This window comes from Artibeus jamaicensis, unplaced genomic scaffold, assembly GCF_021234435.1.
Source record: "Artibeus jamaicensis isolate MK-2021 breed Jamaican fruit bat unplaced genomic scaffold, CSHL_Jam_final scaffold_3151, whole genome shotgun sequence".
NCBI lineage: Eukaryota > Metazoa > Chordata > Mammalia > Chiroptera > Phyllostomidae > Artibeus > Artibeus jamaicensis.
The window spans coordinates 6,754,105-6,769,910 of record NW_026522037.1 but is presented as its reverse complement, the minus strand read 5'-3'; the positions used below and the strand labels follow the sequence as shown (position 1 = coordinate 6,769,910).

The 15,806-nt window shown below is 60.1% G+C and overlaps 2 protein-coding genes across 3 annotated transcripts in view; both read left to right on the top strand.

Annotated features, from left to right (window-relative positions):
* Positions 1–5,194, top strand: part of DOCK2 (dedicator of cytokinesis 2) — a 345,180-nt gene extending 339,986 nt beyond the window's left edge. For both annotated transcript variants that reach the window (XM_037127870.2, XM_037127869.2), the window contains exons 48-52: positions 591–718; positions 1,374–1,545; positions 2,389–2,509; positions 3,782–3,903; positions 4,668–5,194. In XM_037127870.2, the coding sequence (XP_036983765.2) occupies positions 591–718; positions 1,374–1,545; positions 2,389–2,509; positions 3,782–3,903; positions 4,668–4,730 (606 nt within the window). In that variant the 3' untranslated portion in view covers positions 4,731–5,194. The remainder of the gene's footprint in view (positions 1–590; positions 719–1,373; positions 1,546–2,388; positions 2,510–3,781; positions 3,904–4,667) is intronic.
* Positions 5,195–10,598: 5,404 nt separating this feature from the next.
* On the top strand, positions 10,599–14,098 carry FOXI1 (forkhead box I1). Its single transcript, XM_037127905.2, has 2 exons — positions 10,599–11,264; positions 12,649–14,098. Exons 1-2 carry the CDS (start codon positions 10,670–10,672, stop codon positions 13,203–13,205), a joined length of 1,152 nt encoding a protein of 383 aa, XP_036983800.2. The 5' UTR covers positions 10,599–10,669; the 3' UTR covers positions 13,206–14,098.
* Positions 14,099–15,806: the final 1,708 nt, after the last annotated feature.

Genomic DNA, 15,806 nt, shown 5'->3' with positions numbered 1-15,806 from the left:
CAGTTCTGCTGGCGTCAAAGCCAGCAATTTGGGCCAAATGAGACCATTGGCCTGGCACTCACGGGCGTCTTCTCTGTTCCCTACCCCAGAAAATGCAATCACAAAACATCAGTCAACCTGGACAGGAAAACCGAGGCCTGGGAGGGGCGGGGCGAGGGAGTAGGTGGGAGGGCACCAAGGCGAGCTCCCCCCTCTCCAGTCGCCTCCGTGCAGGCCGCTTCTCCCAGCATTCTCTGCGCGGGCCGACTGTGGTTCGGGGTTGAGTGGCAACTTCAGGCTAAGGGCGGAGTCCGCAAGACGCGCCTCACAAACCAGGACCAGCCTTGTGGAGGGACACACAGCGGGAGGTCTGGGAAGGTCCCCAAATGCTGGCGCGTGGGTGCAGGATCACCTTCCAGGGAAAGCTCGCCGAGCTGGGTGCCCAGAGTGTTCCGCGGAGCCTCATAATCTGGCCGAGATTGGATGAACCATAGGTCACATGACTGACATCCAGCTCCAGCCCACCATCCCTCCGGGGAAGCTGAGCTGACGTCACAGGCCCAAAGGCCTGTAATCATAGCCCTGGTATCTCTCTGTTCTCCTGCCCACAGCCTGACTTTGAGGACCGGCGTGTGGGCCGCCCCCGGTCGATGCTGCGTTCCTACCGGCAGATGTCCATCATCTCTATGGCTTCCATGAACTCGGACTGCAGCACGCCCAGCAAGACCACCTCCGAGAGGTCAGCCCCGCCCCAGAGTGCACCTGTCCCAGCCCCCAGCATAGCGATTCCCTCCACCTCTCGGCCCTTCTGTGACAAAAGCTTTTTGTCACCCTGTGAGGCTGCCGTCCTGGGGCCATCCTCAGAGGCTCACTCAAGGTCTGGGCCACAGCCGCAGAGCCCACTGCAGTATGGACTCCTCTCTGCCCTGCCAGGGGCCCTCCGGCCCCACAGCCCCTCCCAGAACCCCTCCTCCCGTGCCCACCTACCCGGCCGTCTGCGCCACCAGGCCCTGCTCAACTACCCTAACAGCAGACGCTGTGAATGAGCCCTCTGCACGGGCCAAGGGGGTGTCAGGGCCTCAGACCGCCTCCGTGGCCCCACTGCGAGGTCACCACCAATGCCTTGTTGGAGTGGTTTGCTCAATGTGCAGCTAAAAAGTGCTAGTGTCTGAATTTGAATCCAGGTCCACATTTTAACCAGCCTTCTCTTCTTACCATAGCCAGTTTTTCTTTGCATTTCAAATGTTTATTAGTTAAGCAGACACATCCCCCAACCTCTGCCAGGTTAGCCGATCTCCCTCCTGCCCTGAGGCAGCAGCTCAGTCCACCCACTGCCAGCCGGTCCCACTGCCCCTCTAACTGCAGTCCCCACTGCTGTACCCCTTGCTCTCCAGCTTCGACCTGGAGCTGGCAGCCCCCAAGACCCCGAAGGCGGAGCAGGACGAGCCCATCTCCCCAGGGAGCACTCTGCCGGAGGTCAAGCTGCGGAGGTCCAAGAAGAGGGCCAAGCGGAGCAGCGTGGTGTTCGCCGATGAGAAGGCAGCGGCCGACTCCGACCTGAAGCGGGTGAGCAGGCCCCTTAGCAAACGTGCTGTGCGCCAGGCACGGTCCCCGGGGCTCCGAGCCCCGTGTTTGCGGTGAGGCGGGTGCAGCCTGGACGCAGGCCCCAGACTCCGACGTGTGCGTGTTTTCTGTCGTCACACAGGGCTTTGCCAGGCAGGGAGAAGCACCCGCTTCACCCACTGGAAAGGACAGCAGCCCTCCCCAAGCTGGGCCAGGTGGCCCTGCCTGTCCTGCCCTCCATCCCCCAGCCCCAGGCCACTAACCACCTACACCACTAGGTCCCCACAGTGGCGCGGGATGCGGGTACTGCCCTGACTCGGAGACTTTCGGTCTTATAAACCAGTAACCATTTGATATGAAACTCCGTACCGTTGGGCTGAAATCCAATGTCCCCCCAAAAGAGAAGTTTGTTGACGATGCTCTCGGAGCCTGGGCAGGGGAAGGGTGCCAGGGGAAAGGGCAAGGGGCCCACCCGGATGCCTTCCAGTGACAAAGGATCCCCCACAGACTTCCTGATAGGCCTCAGAGGTGACTCCGGCCAGGAGAGAAGGCTGGGGATAAGATTTCTGTGGTTCACAATTCCAGGGGGCGTCGTTCACAGTACCATCTAAATGAAGAGACCCCCCCAAAGCTCCCAACAGCCCCGCCACCCCGGGAGTTGTATAGCAGGTCACCCTGTGCACCTGTGCGGGGGCCGGTGGTGAGGAATGGAGTCAAACAGAAGGAACCAGCTGGGTGCTGGGTGCTGGGTCCTTGGAAGAGTTGTTAAACGGCCATCACTAGTTCTTCAGGTCCCCGGCTGCCTCACACTGAGTCTCTGTGGTACCAATGTGTGTGTTCATCCAGCTGTCCAGGAAGCACGAGTTCATGAGCGACACCAACCTCTCGGAGCACGCGGCTGTCCCTCCCAGGGCATCCGTCCTCTCGCAGATGAGTTTTGCCAGCCAGTCCCTGCCCACCATTCCAGGTACGTGCCCGGCTGCCACCAGCCTGGTGGGATGCAGGACGGGGGTCAGTGTGGCAAAGGGGGCCAGCAGCCTGCAGGCAGAGGGCTCTGCTCAGAGCTACCCTGTCCTCCAAGTTGTCCCCACACCCAGCAAGCTCTGCCAGGAGCTGGGGTGGAAGCTGCTGTCACTCTGCACCTTGGGATTCACTGGAAATGCATTCGGGACACTGGTGGCCCTGCTTTCTCAGTTTGCCAGGCCTCCCCAGGGGCCAGAAGTTGGTCCCTAGCGTGTCCCTAAGCTCCGTGTTTCCTCGGGGACCTGGAAGACTACTTCTGGCACTTACAAAGACTGCTGCCACATCTGACGGGCAGAGTGGGTGCTGCGTGTGTCCCCTTTCACTCATTCAGTCCTGGCGAGGGGTCAGCGGCGCATGGACACTTCCTGGTTTACAGAGGGAACGCGGAGGCCCAGATGGGGACGCGGCACACCAGGAGCACCCCGTGTGCCACACGGCAGCCTCTGGTGTCTGCCGCTCTGTGCCAGGTGGTCTGGGTGGGGGGGGCAGAGGGGCCCTGCCCCCAAGACACAGCTGGTGGACCTCAGCAAGGATGCCCGCTGCTCCTGAGTGCTGACCGGGGCCCAGCGCTGGGTTAACTGCATCCCCGTCATTTAGGCGCCCCCCCCGCCCCCCGAAGCAGGTGATGTCGATGCCCCACCGTGTGGACGAGGACAGAGAGGCACCGAGAGTGCCCATGAGCTGCCTGTGACATGGAGCCCGCTGGTCACACCGGGCGGGGTTCAGGTCCAAGCCTGGTGCCCTGGAGCTGGGCCCTGACGCTGCCCACCGAGCAGGGGTGCCCCACAGGGAGGGGTGTCACTCTGGCCCTCCCAGTGGGCTTCAACACACACCCGGGGGGGGGGGCTGTGCTCTTACCCCCTGCGGTCAATGTCAAAACCGAGGGTCTGCGTGACTCTGAGCCGGGGGTGTGACCACCAGCTGTCCCCACTGGCCTGTTTTTAGGGAAAACAGGAAATCCAGTTCTTGGTTTTGGAAGGGGACGGTCCTGTCCCCTGAGGAGGTCGGGGGCCTCCCCAACCTTGGCCCCAGTGCTGCTGGCCCAAAGGCCTGGGGGGGGGGGCCACTCACTGCCCACGGGGCAGCCCCTCGGCTCCACACATCAGGACACGGGCCACCGCCTCCCGCCCCGTCTCCCTCCCATCTGCCTGGGCCTCACCTGCCCTCACCTGCCCTCACCTGCCCGCCCCCGCCCGCCTCCCGCTCTCCGTGGCAGGTGTGCCGGGGACAGATGACAGCAGCGCATCCTTCCGCCTCAGCCAGACCTTCCTCCCTGGGCTGGAAGGCGACAAGAAGACGCTCAAGCGGAAGAAAGTGAATCAGTTCTTCAAGACGATGGTGAGGACCCGGATGGGCAGATGGACCAGGCGGCGGGGGGTGAGGAGGGGGAAGAGGGCAGCGGAGAGGAGGCAGGGGTCTGTGAGTGTGCGTGTCACCAGGGAGGCGGAAGGGCCCAGACTCTGGCCGGCTTCTCGGGTCGTGGTCCATCCTCCGGGTGGGACAGGCCCCAGCTGGGCTGCACCACGGCCGAGAGGAGGTGCAGGCCCCTGGGCCCCCAGGGCTGTGCTTCGCCTGAACTGCCTTTGTGAGCCTGTCTGCCCAGGCAGCTGTCTCTGGAAGCGGAAGGTGCTTTTCAGTCACGTGGGAAGTTTTCCTGTTGAACTTACATCACAAAACCCCACTCACTAAATAAGTTTCTTTCCAAGCCCCCTTCTGTTCACACGTCCTCTGCGGTGGCTACTGCCGCTGCAGATGAGGAGGGAACCCAGAACTCGGGTTAACCCGGAACCGGGCGAACAGAGCAAGGGCGGGCTCAGGGCGCGGAGTCAGGCCCACACCGCCGCCCTCCACTGGGGGCGGGGGGCTCCACGGACCCCGGGGCTCGGGAAGCGGCCGGCCTGCCCGCGTTGACTCGGTCTGTGAGGCAGCGAAGCCTGTGCTCTGACCACGGCGAGTCCGGCCCATTGGGCCCCGCTCACAGTCGCAGCGGCCACGCACACGGGGCGTGGGCAGGGGGCCGGGAGATCGGGGCGGGCACCCCGCTTGCGTACACGTGAGAATCTCACCTCGGGCTCCCGCTGTCTCTCCTTTTCTCGCGCCAGCTGGCCGGCAAGGCTTCCGAGGACATCAAGCAGATCCCCGACTTCCCGCCCGCTGACCCCTGACGTCCGCCCGACCGGGGCTGTGCCAGGGGACGAGTTTCCAGGGCAAGACAGACAGTGGGACGCCGATGCCTGGCAGCCGCCTTCGCTCAGACGGAGGGAGCGGGCTGGCCCGGCCCCGGAACTTCGGCGCGGGCCGACCAGTGTGACGGGGCAGCGAAGACCCGGCGGTGAGTGAGGACGCCGCACGTGGACTCCCGGCGCCGGAAGGAGCCGGGCGCGCCCCGCCCCCGCGGCCTCGCGCGGCTTTCCCTGCCGCAGCTTCTTCGGGGTGAGGAGCTGGGTTCCTTTCTGATTTCCTAAGTCCTAGCCCTTCACAGAAAAAGCCTTTTAAATATTCTTTTTGTTGTTGTTAACAGTTTTGTACTTTACATTTTTTAATACAACAACCATTCTTTTTTCTAGCTGATCATCTCCAAAGTGTTGCTATTTCTTTTTGACAATAAAAAAAGTGGTTTTATGGCTCAGTTAAGTCTTGTTGCACAATTCTGGATGCGATGAGCCCCTGAGGCCCAGGACCGGTCAGGGAGCACTGGGAAGGCAGAGAGGCCCAGCGCCTGCAGGGCAGGGCGGGGCCTGGCTCCAGCCTGTCCCTGTGGCAAACTTGCCCCCGTGCCTGCCGCCCCCAGGAATCTGCTCCGTGACTCCGGTTTCTTAGTGGCGGCATGCTGGAGAACAGGGACACGGGGAAGGACTCCCAGAGTCTTCCTCATGTGATCCACTCAGTGGACAGTTTCTCATGCCTTTCTCCCCTTCTGGTGACAGGTGACAAAACCACCCAGCCAACGCCGAAGAGTTAGAAAAAGTGAGGGCTGAGGGCCAGCAGACGGGTGGCTCTTCCCAGGCTCCTCAGAGGAGGCCTAAGGGTGGTGAAGAGTTGCTTGGGCCAGAAGGAGGGGCTGGGGGCTCATTTGGGAAGGAGACTGGTACCAGGTGGGTTTTGAGGGCACAGCAACATGGAGTTCAGAGCTTGAGCCCTCAAGAGACCTCGGGGCCGGTGCCTCCTTAGAGCCTCAGCGCCCGGGGACCATGAGGGATGAGGGTAATCATGACAGTAGCCCGGATTTATGCAGCCCTGACTTTCCCCGGCCCTGAGCTATAGACTGGACCAGAATTAACTTCCTACATCTTGATAGCAGCGCTAGGAGGCGGGTACGACTCTGCCCCAGAGGGGGAGACTGAGGCACAGAGGCCGGAAGTGACTGAGATCATGTACTCAGTGAATGCAAAGGCCGGGGTCTGAACCCAGGTGACCTGGTGGGAGCTTGGCTTTGAACCCCTACCCCGGGCTAGCTCTTAAACCCAGGACATCAGAGTCCCACGGTTGCCATCGTTCACCCCGCCTCTTCCCCGGGGCCTTCGAGTGCCCTCGCTGAGCCCCAGAACTGTTGCTGGTCCAGCTTCCAGTTTCCTCAACAGTCTGAAAGTCCCATTCCGGAGGGGCTTGGGGTTTGGCTGCGTCCCAGGCTCCCTGAGGTGAGGGACGGCTCCCGGAGGCTGGGCCTCTGGCTGGACTCACTAGCCAGAGGGACAGGAAAAGTGCACATGGGCAGAGGAGCTGGACGACCCCACCCCTCCCCAGCCCAGACAAAACACCGGGTTCGAAGACCGGGGCTGCGTCCAGGGAAAGCCTGCTTTAAGCTCTAGAAATGCCGTAATTTCTGGGTTTCCTAACTCAACAGCACGGTGAAGGTCACAGTGAAGGCCAGTGAACCTCAGCAGGTATCTCTGCTTTCTGCACAGAACTCCGATCTCTCACTCAGCAGCACAGTGATAATATTTCCGAGTTTGGTTTTCTCCAAATCATTGGGGCATGTCAGTTCTGCATGAAGTCCAAGGTGTTGTATTAAGTCTGTGTGAGGGGCCTGGGGCGCCGGGTCACAGGCAGTAACTCAATGCTGATGGTAACAGCGGTGACAGGAGAACCAAGGCTTGGGGAGTTTGTGAGTGTCCCTCGTCACCCAGCTACTGGGGGGCCAGCTCTGTCCACGTCCAGCCTCGTGATGTTCATCCACACGTTCACTTTCTGCCTTTGACCTGAGCTCAACGTTGGACTGCACAGTCCAAGCTTTGAAAGTCCCTCCCGAAGGGCCGATGACAGCCCCCAGGACCCAGGAGGGTGGGGGCCGTGTGTCTAGCCCCACCCTGCCTATGCCACAGGGCGAGGAGGGGGTCCCTTATTGTGAGCAAGGCCCATCCCAAACCAGCTCACAACCCAGGGAGGGGCACAGTGCCTTTGGCACTCCCAGAGTGAGGGTGCCGTGGGGTGGGCACGGGCAGAGGAAGGGCCGATTTGCTGTCTTCTTTTTCTTTCCTGATGGAGGGTCTTCAGGGACCCTGAGAGATCACTCCCTCCAGTCCTCTCACGCTGCAGAGTGAGTGGCTCCCCCACAGCTGTGATCAGTGGAACTGGTCTGGAATCAGACCTGCGTGCCCCTAAGCCTGTTTTGTTTTTTTTTTTCTGGGTGAGTCCCCCTGCCCCGCAAGGGCTCCCTCACCCTCTCTGTGAGTACCCCGAGGCCCCTTGCTTTTGGCTTCCCTGCCCTCTGCCCTTGCTTGAGACAGAGCTCACGTCAGCCCCATTCACAGGTTGCTGGGATCTAAGGGCCACGTTTCCTCTCCTAGGGAAAGGAATTTCAGCTTCATCTTGAGTGTGGAGGGGCTTGCTTTCTCCCTTCCCCAGGCTCAGGCTGAAGGAGGAACTGAGACAAACAAAAGGGAGTCCCGATGCTCCCCTTGGCTGCCCTGTAGGACATTTCGACTCATTGCCAATCCAGTGTCCACTATCTCCATCACCAGCGCTGAGGTGTCCCTCTCCAGGGGTGCACCTGCTCCTTGCAGCTGTACTACCTCCCGGGAACCTGTCCCCCACAGGGGCTCAGAAACCCTGGGCCAACTTAAATGTCACCCAGCCTCTGCACTCTGCTCCCTGCTTTTAAAGAGATGGCCACCAGAGGGTACCATTGGCCTATGTTTCTCCAGCCACCAAATCCACCATAAGTCTAAAAGTAACCCAGATGTGCCAACAGGAACTTGAGCCTGGGTCCCAGCGGGGCCAGGCTTCCCCAGAGCCCACACTCGTGGATGGGGAAGTCAGCCCCACAGTGGCCCCCAAAGTACCGAGACAGCTCTCCCTGAACCCCGTCCAGGCAGGACAGGAGGCTCAGTGCTGTGCACAGAGGAATATTTGTAGGCAGTCTCAAGAAAACCTGTGGTTGCTCATCCCTATTTTACAGATAAGGAAACCGAGACACAGAGAGTTTAAGCTAGAAGCCAACTTGTCCCATGTCCCCCGATTCTCTGCCCAGGCAGAGACCCCCCTGTTCCAGGGGGGTGGAAGCCAGGCCCTGACCGGGGTCAGCCAGGGACTTGTTCTGTGACTCGGGGCCTCCCCTGACCCCTCAGCAGCTGCTGAAGGGGACGATGAACATCGCATACTCAGGGACAATTATATGATCGAATGTGTGTTGACTGTCCCACTATAACCGTCAGCTCCCGAGCGCACCTCTGTGCTCCGAGTGAAGTGATTTATGTTGACCACACTGGTTCCCCCGGTGACCACGAGGGTCACGTGGTATCATTCCTGTTTTCACCTGCGAACACACGCCGAGGAAAGTTAAATCAGGTGAAAGCTTGGCTGTCGTTCATTGGCAAAGCCGGGATTTGGACCCGGGACCTCTAGCTCCACTCTACTGCCTCTTGCTGGGCTTTTGCATCGAATCCCCAAAAGCAAATTACCTGCTTTTCTCTAATCATTTAATTCGGAGACTATGGAAAAACAATGATAACAAAAACCACATCCGATTCTCCATGCGGAAATCCTAATCGACAGCGTGGTATTTTTACGTACCGGTTTCATGCTTGTGTATGAATATATATGTACTTTCCCCACCCCCTCGCCGATCGTGGCATTTTGCAGCCTGTTTCTCTAATACTATTAAAATGTAAGTATCTCTCCACATCTGTAAATATTCTACCTTCTATTTTTCACTGCCGCATAATATTATATCACCTGGATGCTACGAAATTTATTTAGCCAACCCCCTACAGTGGGACACTCAGGTCAGTGTGGGAGAGCAACGAACGGTGCCGTGGTGGGCGGCCCTGGAGCTGCTGCCGCCGCTGCCTGATCCTGTGGGATGAGCCATGGGAAGGAAGTGGAGGGGAGGCCACTTCCTCTCTGGTGGCCGCTGTTTAAAAAGATGGCAGCAAGCCAGTGGAGTAGAAACTTTGTAGACAAACATGTGACCTCTTCGCTTTACTCTGGGAAGAGAACTCTGGGAAGGGCCCTTTCAGAGCTACCGTGTGCTGTTCCATGGTGGGGCCTGGGAGCCCCCCTCGCACCCAGCTACCCAAATCATCCTCCGGAGACCACGATGCTGCCGGGAAAGCTCCGTGCCTGTCACGGCAGCTTCCCCCACGTCTTCCAATGCAGCAGGGCCAGGATCCCTGGGAGGCACCCTCTGCTGGGCCCGTGTGACCACCTTTGGTCTCAAAAGCTACGGGGTCTGTGGGAAATGGGAGGAAGCGGAAAATCAGAAGGAAGTGAAGCTGTAAGAGCAGGAGGGAGGCGGTGACAAGAGGGGCTGGCGGGGACTTTCTTCCAATCTGCTGACCCCAAAGAGAAGTCTCTGGCTGCTACTCACACCTGGTCAGGGGACAGCTGCCTATGTTCTGACCAGGGGCACCACTGCCCACTCCCCAAGCTGAGGGCCTGCCCTGGGATGAGGGGCAGGCTGGGAAAAGTCATGTCCAAGCTATGGAAGGATGAAGCCTGAAGAGGGGGTCCCTGGGCACAAAGCAGGAGAGGCTAGAGTCCTGGAGCCTGGGCCTGGGAGGGCCAGGTGGGGGTGCTGGTGCCGAGGGGTGGAGGATGCACCTCCAGGCCCAGCTCCCAGGGGCCTCTGCAAGCTGGAACATGAAAGGACTTGGATCAGATAAACAACCAAGAGCCAGCCCGGCCCGCAGCCAGAAAGAAGCTTGGATAGTACGGGTTTCACTCATTCGTCCCCAAGGTCCAGTCCACAGTCTCTTCCTCTTGTCACTTTCACGACCTGTCTACAGCCCGTTCTCTGCCTGGCTGCGGTGTGCATGTGTGTGTGTGCTTGTGTACACGCATGCACGTGTGTGTGTGCATGTGTGCATACGTGTTGTGCGTGCGTGTGGCAGGAGGTCATCTACATAACTGGCTGCCCTTCTCCTGCTGGTCTAGAACCAGGTTCTTTCCCGGAAACTCCAGAAAATGTGTCTTCACTTCAGAAGCCCCCAAAATGTGGCTCCTGATAAAGCGCCTCATTCATTCTGGGGGAGGGGCTGAGACTGAGGGGTCTGGTGGGAAAGCGGACAGGGGTCAGAGTGACGGCGAAAAGGGGGACCAGGTAGAAAGGGGGCCAAAGAGGAGCAGCAACGGCAGGGAAGTGAGGGAAGCAGGAGAAGCAGAGGCGCTGGAAACAAACTGGGAGAGCAAGCCCAGGAGGGGGCGTGAGCAGTGCAGGGGACAGGGAAGGAAGAATGAAGGACTGTGGTGCACAGAGGAGGGGAGAGTAGAAGGGGGGGGCAAAAGGGTAGGAAGACATGAGAGAGTGAGGAAGGAGAAGGGAGGAAAATGGGACAGACTGGGAGGGACAGAGAAAGAGAGAGAACAGGAGATGGACAGGGAAAGAGAAAACATCTTGGAAGAGGCAGGTCTGAGCATGTCATTAGTGGGACCCTTTGCGGCCAGCAAGGAGGTTCCTGTCCTGTGGGCACTGCAGCCTGCTGGAGGGCAAATGGGCGGGTCCACCTTCCCAGGTGGCCGCCCCTGGGTGGGGCCAAGCCCTCAGGTGTATAAGTAAGTGTAAGACTGGGACTTGAGGAACACCTGCAAAAGGACAGCTTTCCGAGCAGGTGCCAGCAGGTGTCCGCGGAGAGTCCAGCAGAGTCCGGCAGAGTCCAGCTCCACCATGAGCTCCTTCGATCCTTCAGGGCCGTCGCCCCCAAGGGGAAACCCGCAGTTCCCCAGCATCGGCCAGGAGCCTCCGGAGGTGAACGTGTACTATGAGAACGTCTTCCACCCACAGGGCCTGCCGGCCCCTCAGCGGAACCCCTCCTTCGAGGCGGGCAGTGAGTACGGGGCCACGGGGGCCACCGGGGCCACAGCTAACCCCTACGTCTGGTTCAACGGGCAGTCTATGGCCCCGCAGCCCTATGTGCCGAATCCCAGCCCCGGCCCCTACATGCCACAGGCCTATGGGGTGCAGAGGCAGATGCTTCCCGGTATGCCCGGCATGGGGGGTGGCGAGGTGGGCTGGATGCCCATGCCGTCCCAGGAGGAGCTGATGAAGCTGGTGCGGCCCCCGTATTCCTATTCGGCCCTCATTGCCATGGCTATTCACGGTGCTCCGGAGAAGCGCCTCACTCTCAGCCAGATCTACCAGTACGTGGCCGACAACTTCCCTTTCTACAACAAGAGCAAGGCGGGCTGGCAGAACTCCATCCGCCACAACCTGTCTCTCAACGACTGCTTCAAGAAGGTGCCCCGTGACGAGGACGACCCAGGTGAGCGGGGCTGGGAGCCTGCGGCTGGGAGCACGGAGCTGGGAGCACGGAGCGGGGAGGCACTATCTCCGCAAGCCACCGGGGGGCACCCACGGAAGCCTCCCTTCCTGCTGTGCCTCCCGGAGGGCGCCGGGGGGCGGCGGACAGTGGGAGGGGGCGTCAGCTGTGAAGGAGAACATTCCACCCTGGCCGAGCCTCAGTTTCCCCGTCTGAACAACAGGGGCGCTAACCGAGCCTCTTCCCCAGGCTGGTGGAGGGGCCGGGACAGTGGGAGAAAAGGTTCAGCGCGCACAGGCGCTCCCAGGCGCTCCCAGGCGCGCTCGTTCTGCCGCAAAGAATTCCTGGTGGGGGGAGGGGGAGGGGAAGAGACTGGACTAAACGCCCTCGGGGGTCCTTGGGAAGAAACGCCACGAGCAGCATTCTGCTGCTGCCCTGGTTATATCTCCTCCTTGAACGCACTGCTTGCGGGGTAGCTTGCGGAAAACCCATTCTGCAGATAAGGAAAAGCCCAGGCGGGGAGACGCAGCCGGCCTTGGGCTGGAATGTGAGCCAGCCGAGGTCTCTCTTACGCGGGACTGCCGACCTTTCCTGGTGAAGGGCGAGTTTTTGCAATACGGAGATGTACACCGAGAGTCGTAAACACTCCCGTCTCCACTTTGCAAAACTGAAGTCCCCGTTCCAGTTTCCCCCACAGGGAGCCAAGGTCTGGCGCAGAGGGACCCAGCTCCGGCGGCCGCCTACTGCGAGACCAGCAAGGGCAGGACTCTGTCCCTTCTCGTCCCTTAGCTGGCCTTACCCTCGGGCCAAGAGATAGAGAGGGGCAGGCAGAGGTCAGGCCTTAGCTCGGCCTCGGACCTCAAAGTCTACACCGAGTATTTGTTCTTCCCTGCCAGCTGGAGGGAGGAGGGACGGCACGAAAGGGCCCACTGCTCAGACTAGAAAACTGGCTCCCGGAGGTCCTCGGTCGGGGAGGGGCAAAGCCGGGACCCGAGTCCTTTTTTGGACTCCAGGCCGGAGACTTTCGGGGAGCCCCGATTTTGTCCTGAGTTTTATGGACGCACCTGGTCTCTCCACCTCACCCCACCCCCACGCTGTCCTTGAACTTCTTCTAAGGAGACCGACTGCACACAGCTCCGGGCTCGCTCCTCCCTGCCTTTCCCGCTGCCAGGGGGCGCTAAGAGAAGATGGGCGGGGTGGGGTGGGGGTGGGGGTGGGGCTGGCCGGTGGCGCTTCTCCATGCCCCCGTCTCGGACTTTTGCTTTCTGGCTTTGTGGATGCCTCGCTCAGTTTCCGGTTCTCGTGGTCCGATGGGCCCCGAGGAGGAGACGCAGAAGCTGAGCCCTGTGTCTGTCCCTCTGCTCACCTCTCCCTGCTTTTGCACCAGGCAAAGGGAACTACTGGACCCTGGACCCCAACTGCGAGAAGATGTTCGACAACGGGAACTTCCGCAGGAAGAGGAAGAGGAAGGCGGATGCCTCCTCTGCCGCGAGCTCCCCGGCCCCGGAGAAGATGAAGGGCAGTCCCCTGGCGGCCAGCGCCAAGGCCGCCACCCCGCCGGGCGTCGCCAGCTCCCCGAAGCAGCAGCTGGCCGTGGCCCCGCCCAGCACCCCCTGCCTCAACAGCTTCTTCTCCTCTATGACCACCCATGTGAATGGGCCGGGCCCCGTGAGCCGCCCGGTGGTGGCCCCAGGCCTGAGCCCCGAGTCTGCCGACAAGATGGGGCAGAATCTGGTGAATTTCAACACCTATGCCCCACTCACCAACCTGGGCAGCTACGGGGCCCCCCTCGCCAACCAGGGGGTGGGAGCTGAGTGGGCCAACCCCATGCCCGCTAACACTCTGGGCTACGGAGGTGCTGTGGTCAGCCAGGTCGGCCCTCCTTTCTATGGCAGTGACGACACCAACAACGTCTTCTACCCCGCGGAGGGCACCGGCATTTAAAACGGAGCCCTCCAAAGCCAGAGGGGCATGCTGAGGCCCTGCTGGCCAGCACCCCTGTTGTCCATACCTCTCAACTGACCCGACAGACACAGGATGCTCAGAGTTCTCTATCCTGTTTCTAGAAGGTCACACTAACCTCTTGTTTGTCCTATATACCTGAGCACATTCCTGCCAACTTTGCAATGGAAGTGCTGGTGCTGGGTTAACAGTAACTGTGGCGGCCATTCGTTGAGTACCTACTGTGTGCTGGGAGCCTGAGCAAGCTCTTTGAAGGCATGGCCACACTTACTATGTACAGTTACCTTATGGGGTTCATATGAACTTCCTCCTTTAATAGATAAGAAAACTGGGGTTTTAGAAAGTTAAGTAACTCTCCCGGGGTCACACAAACCAGGAAGGGGCAGAGCTAGGGGTACCTCCACTGCCCCCTGGTCATCCCGCAAAGCTTAGCCCCAGTCCTGGGCACAGCTGGTCCGTTTCCAAGTTATTCTGTGGCCCCCACCTTCTCTGCAGACCCTCCCGTTGCTGGGAGGGAAAGTGAAGCTGTGCCCCCACAGGACGGTGTGTCCAGCCCATCCCCACAGAGGGGCATTGCTTACCCAGCCCCGGAGCGGCGCACCCCGAGTCCCCCACCCCAGGGCTACCCACCTGCAAGCCCTTGTGTAGAACAACTTCTCGGGTGCATGTCATGGGCCAGTGAGCGAGAGGTGGCCGAGTCTTCCAAGAGAAACAGGGCCGAACAGGCACTTCTGCTTTCCTAGCCCGGGAGAGGTGACTGCCTGGGAGACGGGACCACCACCTGCACCCGCCGCCCGGGGGTCTGGGGGGGATTTTTCTTGCTTTTTATTGTATTTTTGCATGCCTGATCTCTTGTCATAACATACCTTGGGAAATGTGGGTTTTTTGGTTTTTCTTATTTTCTTATTAAATAAAATAAATAAACAAAAAAGCACATGTGTTGCTTCCTTGTGAGTTTCCCTGCCGTCCTGTTTCTGAGCTGCTGGCTGACTCTACCTGGTGCCAAGTGCATCCTGGGCTGCAGGCTTTCGGGACAGCAGGCAAAGAAAGAACAGGCCCAAGGCTCTTCGCTGCCTTCACACTGGCGTGGAGACAGGATGAGGCCCCACGGAAAAGAGGGAACTTGTAGGCATGGGGGCGGGCGTGCGGAAGGAGCCCATCCACACTGAACGCAAACTACGGCCTGGGCATCGCCCGGTGTTCACAGCTCATGCCGCCCTCACAGCTGTGCCGTGACCCCCCAGCGGCCCCTTGAAGGGATGGGGCTGCCCCATTATTCAGATGGGAAAGCTGAGGGTCCGGGTGGTTGGGCAACGTGCCTGAAGCCAGGGTTTGCTCAGGTCTCCTGGTGCTGGCGCCTCATCACGCACCAGACGTGGCTGATCCTGGTGGTGATGGCACCGGCACTGTCGAGTCCAGTTCACAGAGGGCAGTGGGCAGGTGCTGGGGCCGGGGCCACACGGTGGGAGCTCTTTGGCCCTCACAAAAGCCCATGAGTGTGTGCATGGGCAATACACAGGGGTGCCTGGCACAGTGTGCACTGAGAACTGTGCGTGGAAACGAGGTTTTCTGGTGGGAGTCCCCTCCTCGTATACGCACACAGAGAGCTCAAGCCAGGCCCCCCGACTGCCTGCACAGGCCATGCCAAGCTGCCCCCGTGGGATCTGGAGGGCTCTGTTCCCCGGAGTGGCAAAGAGGGGAGGTGGTGGATACCAGCAACAATAATGATGGTGCCAATGGCAGCCACTCCTGGTTTGTCACGTGCCAGGCACTACGTTAGGACTGGACCTGTCCCGTTAGACTTGATCCTCAAAACAATCCAATGCGATCGATGCTACCTACTGTCCCCATCTCAAAGGAGAGAAGACTGAGGCCTGGAGAGGAAGACTGCGTAACTCAATGAAGGAGACGCAGCCAGGATTCCAACACAGGTTGGCCGATGCCACGGCTGACTCTTACCCAGTGCACTACCGAGCACTGGGGAGACCGGGGCTGACCACAGGACAGCAACACCGGGGAAACTGGAAAGTGAAACGTGGGCCTCCCTGGAACCCCACGGCTCCTTTCCTGGGGAGTCCCTTTCCGTGGGGAGCTAGGGTCTCCCAGACGGAGAGGCGGATGTGGGGGTGGCCGAGGGGAGCAAAGGGAAGGGACACAGTGTAAGACAGTCAATAGCCTCAGAAAACTTGGAATAGGCTACACCTTGCTGCACAGAAAGGGACCCTGAGGCTGGGAGAGTTGGGGACTCCACAGTGTCACCAGGGAATGAGGTCATAGGCAGAGTCGACATGCAGGTCCCTGAAGCTTTTGGTCCCACTAGATCCCGCTGCCACCCAATTTGCCCACGCTGATCCTGCAGGCCTACAGTTTGATGACGTCACTGCCAGCCCCTCGGGCTCTCTCCTTCCCCACAGGAGGCTGGCCACGGTGCCAACTGGGCGAGGGACTGGGTGTGAGGGGCCAGCTTCCCTGGGCAAGATACGGCTGTTTAGAACCAAGGTCCCCAACACTTGGGCAGCCTGAAGTTCACGGGCACAGCAGTAAAAGGCATGTCTGCAGGGCTCTGACCACACAAAGACCCCA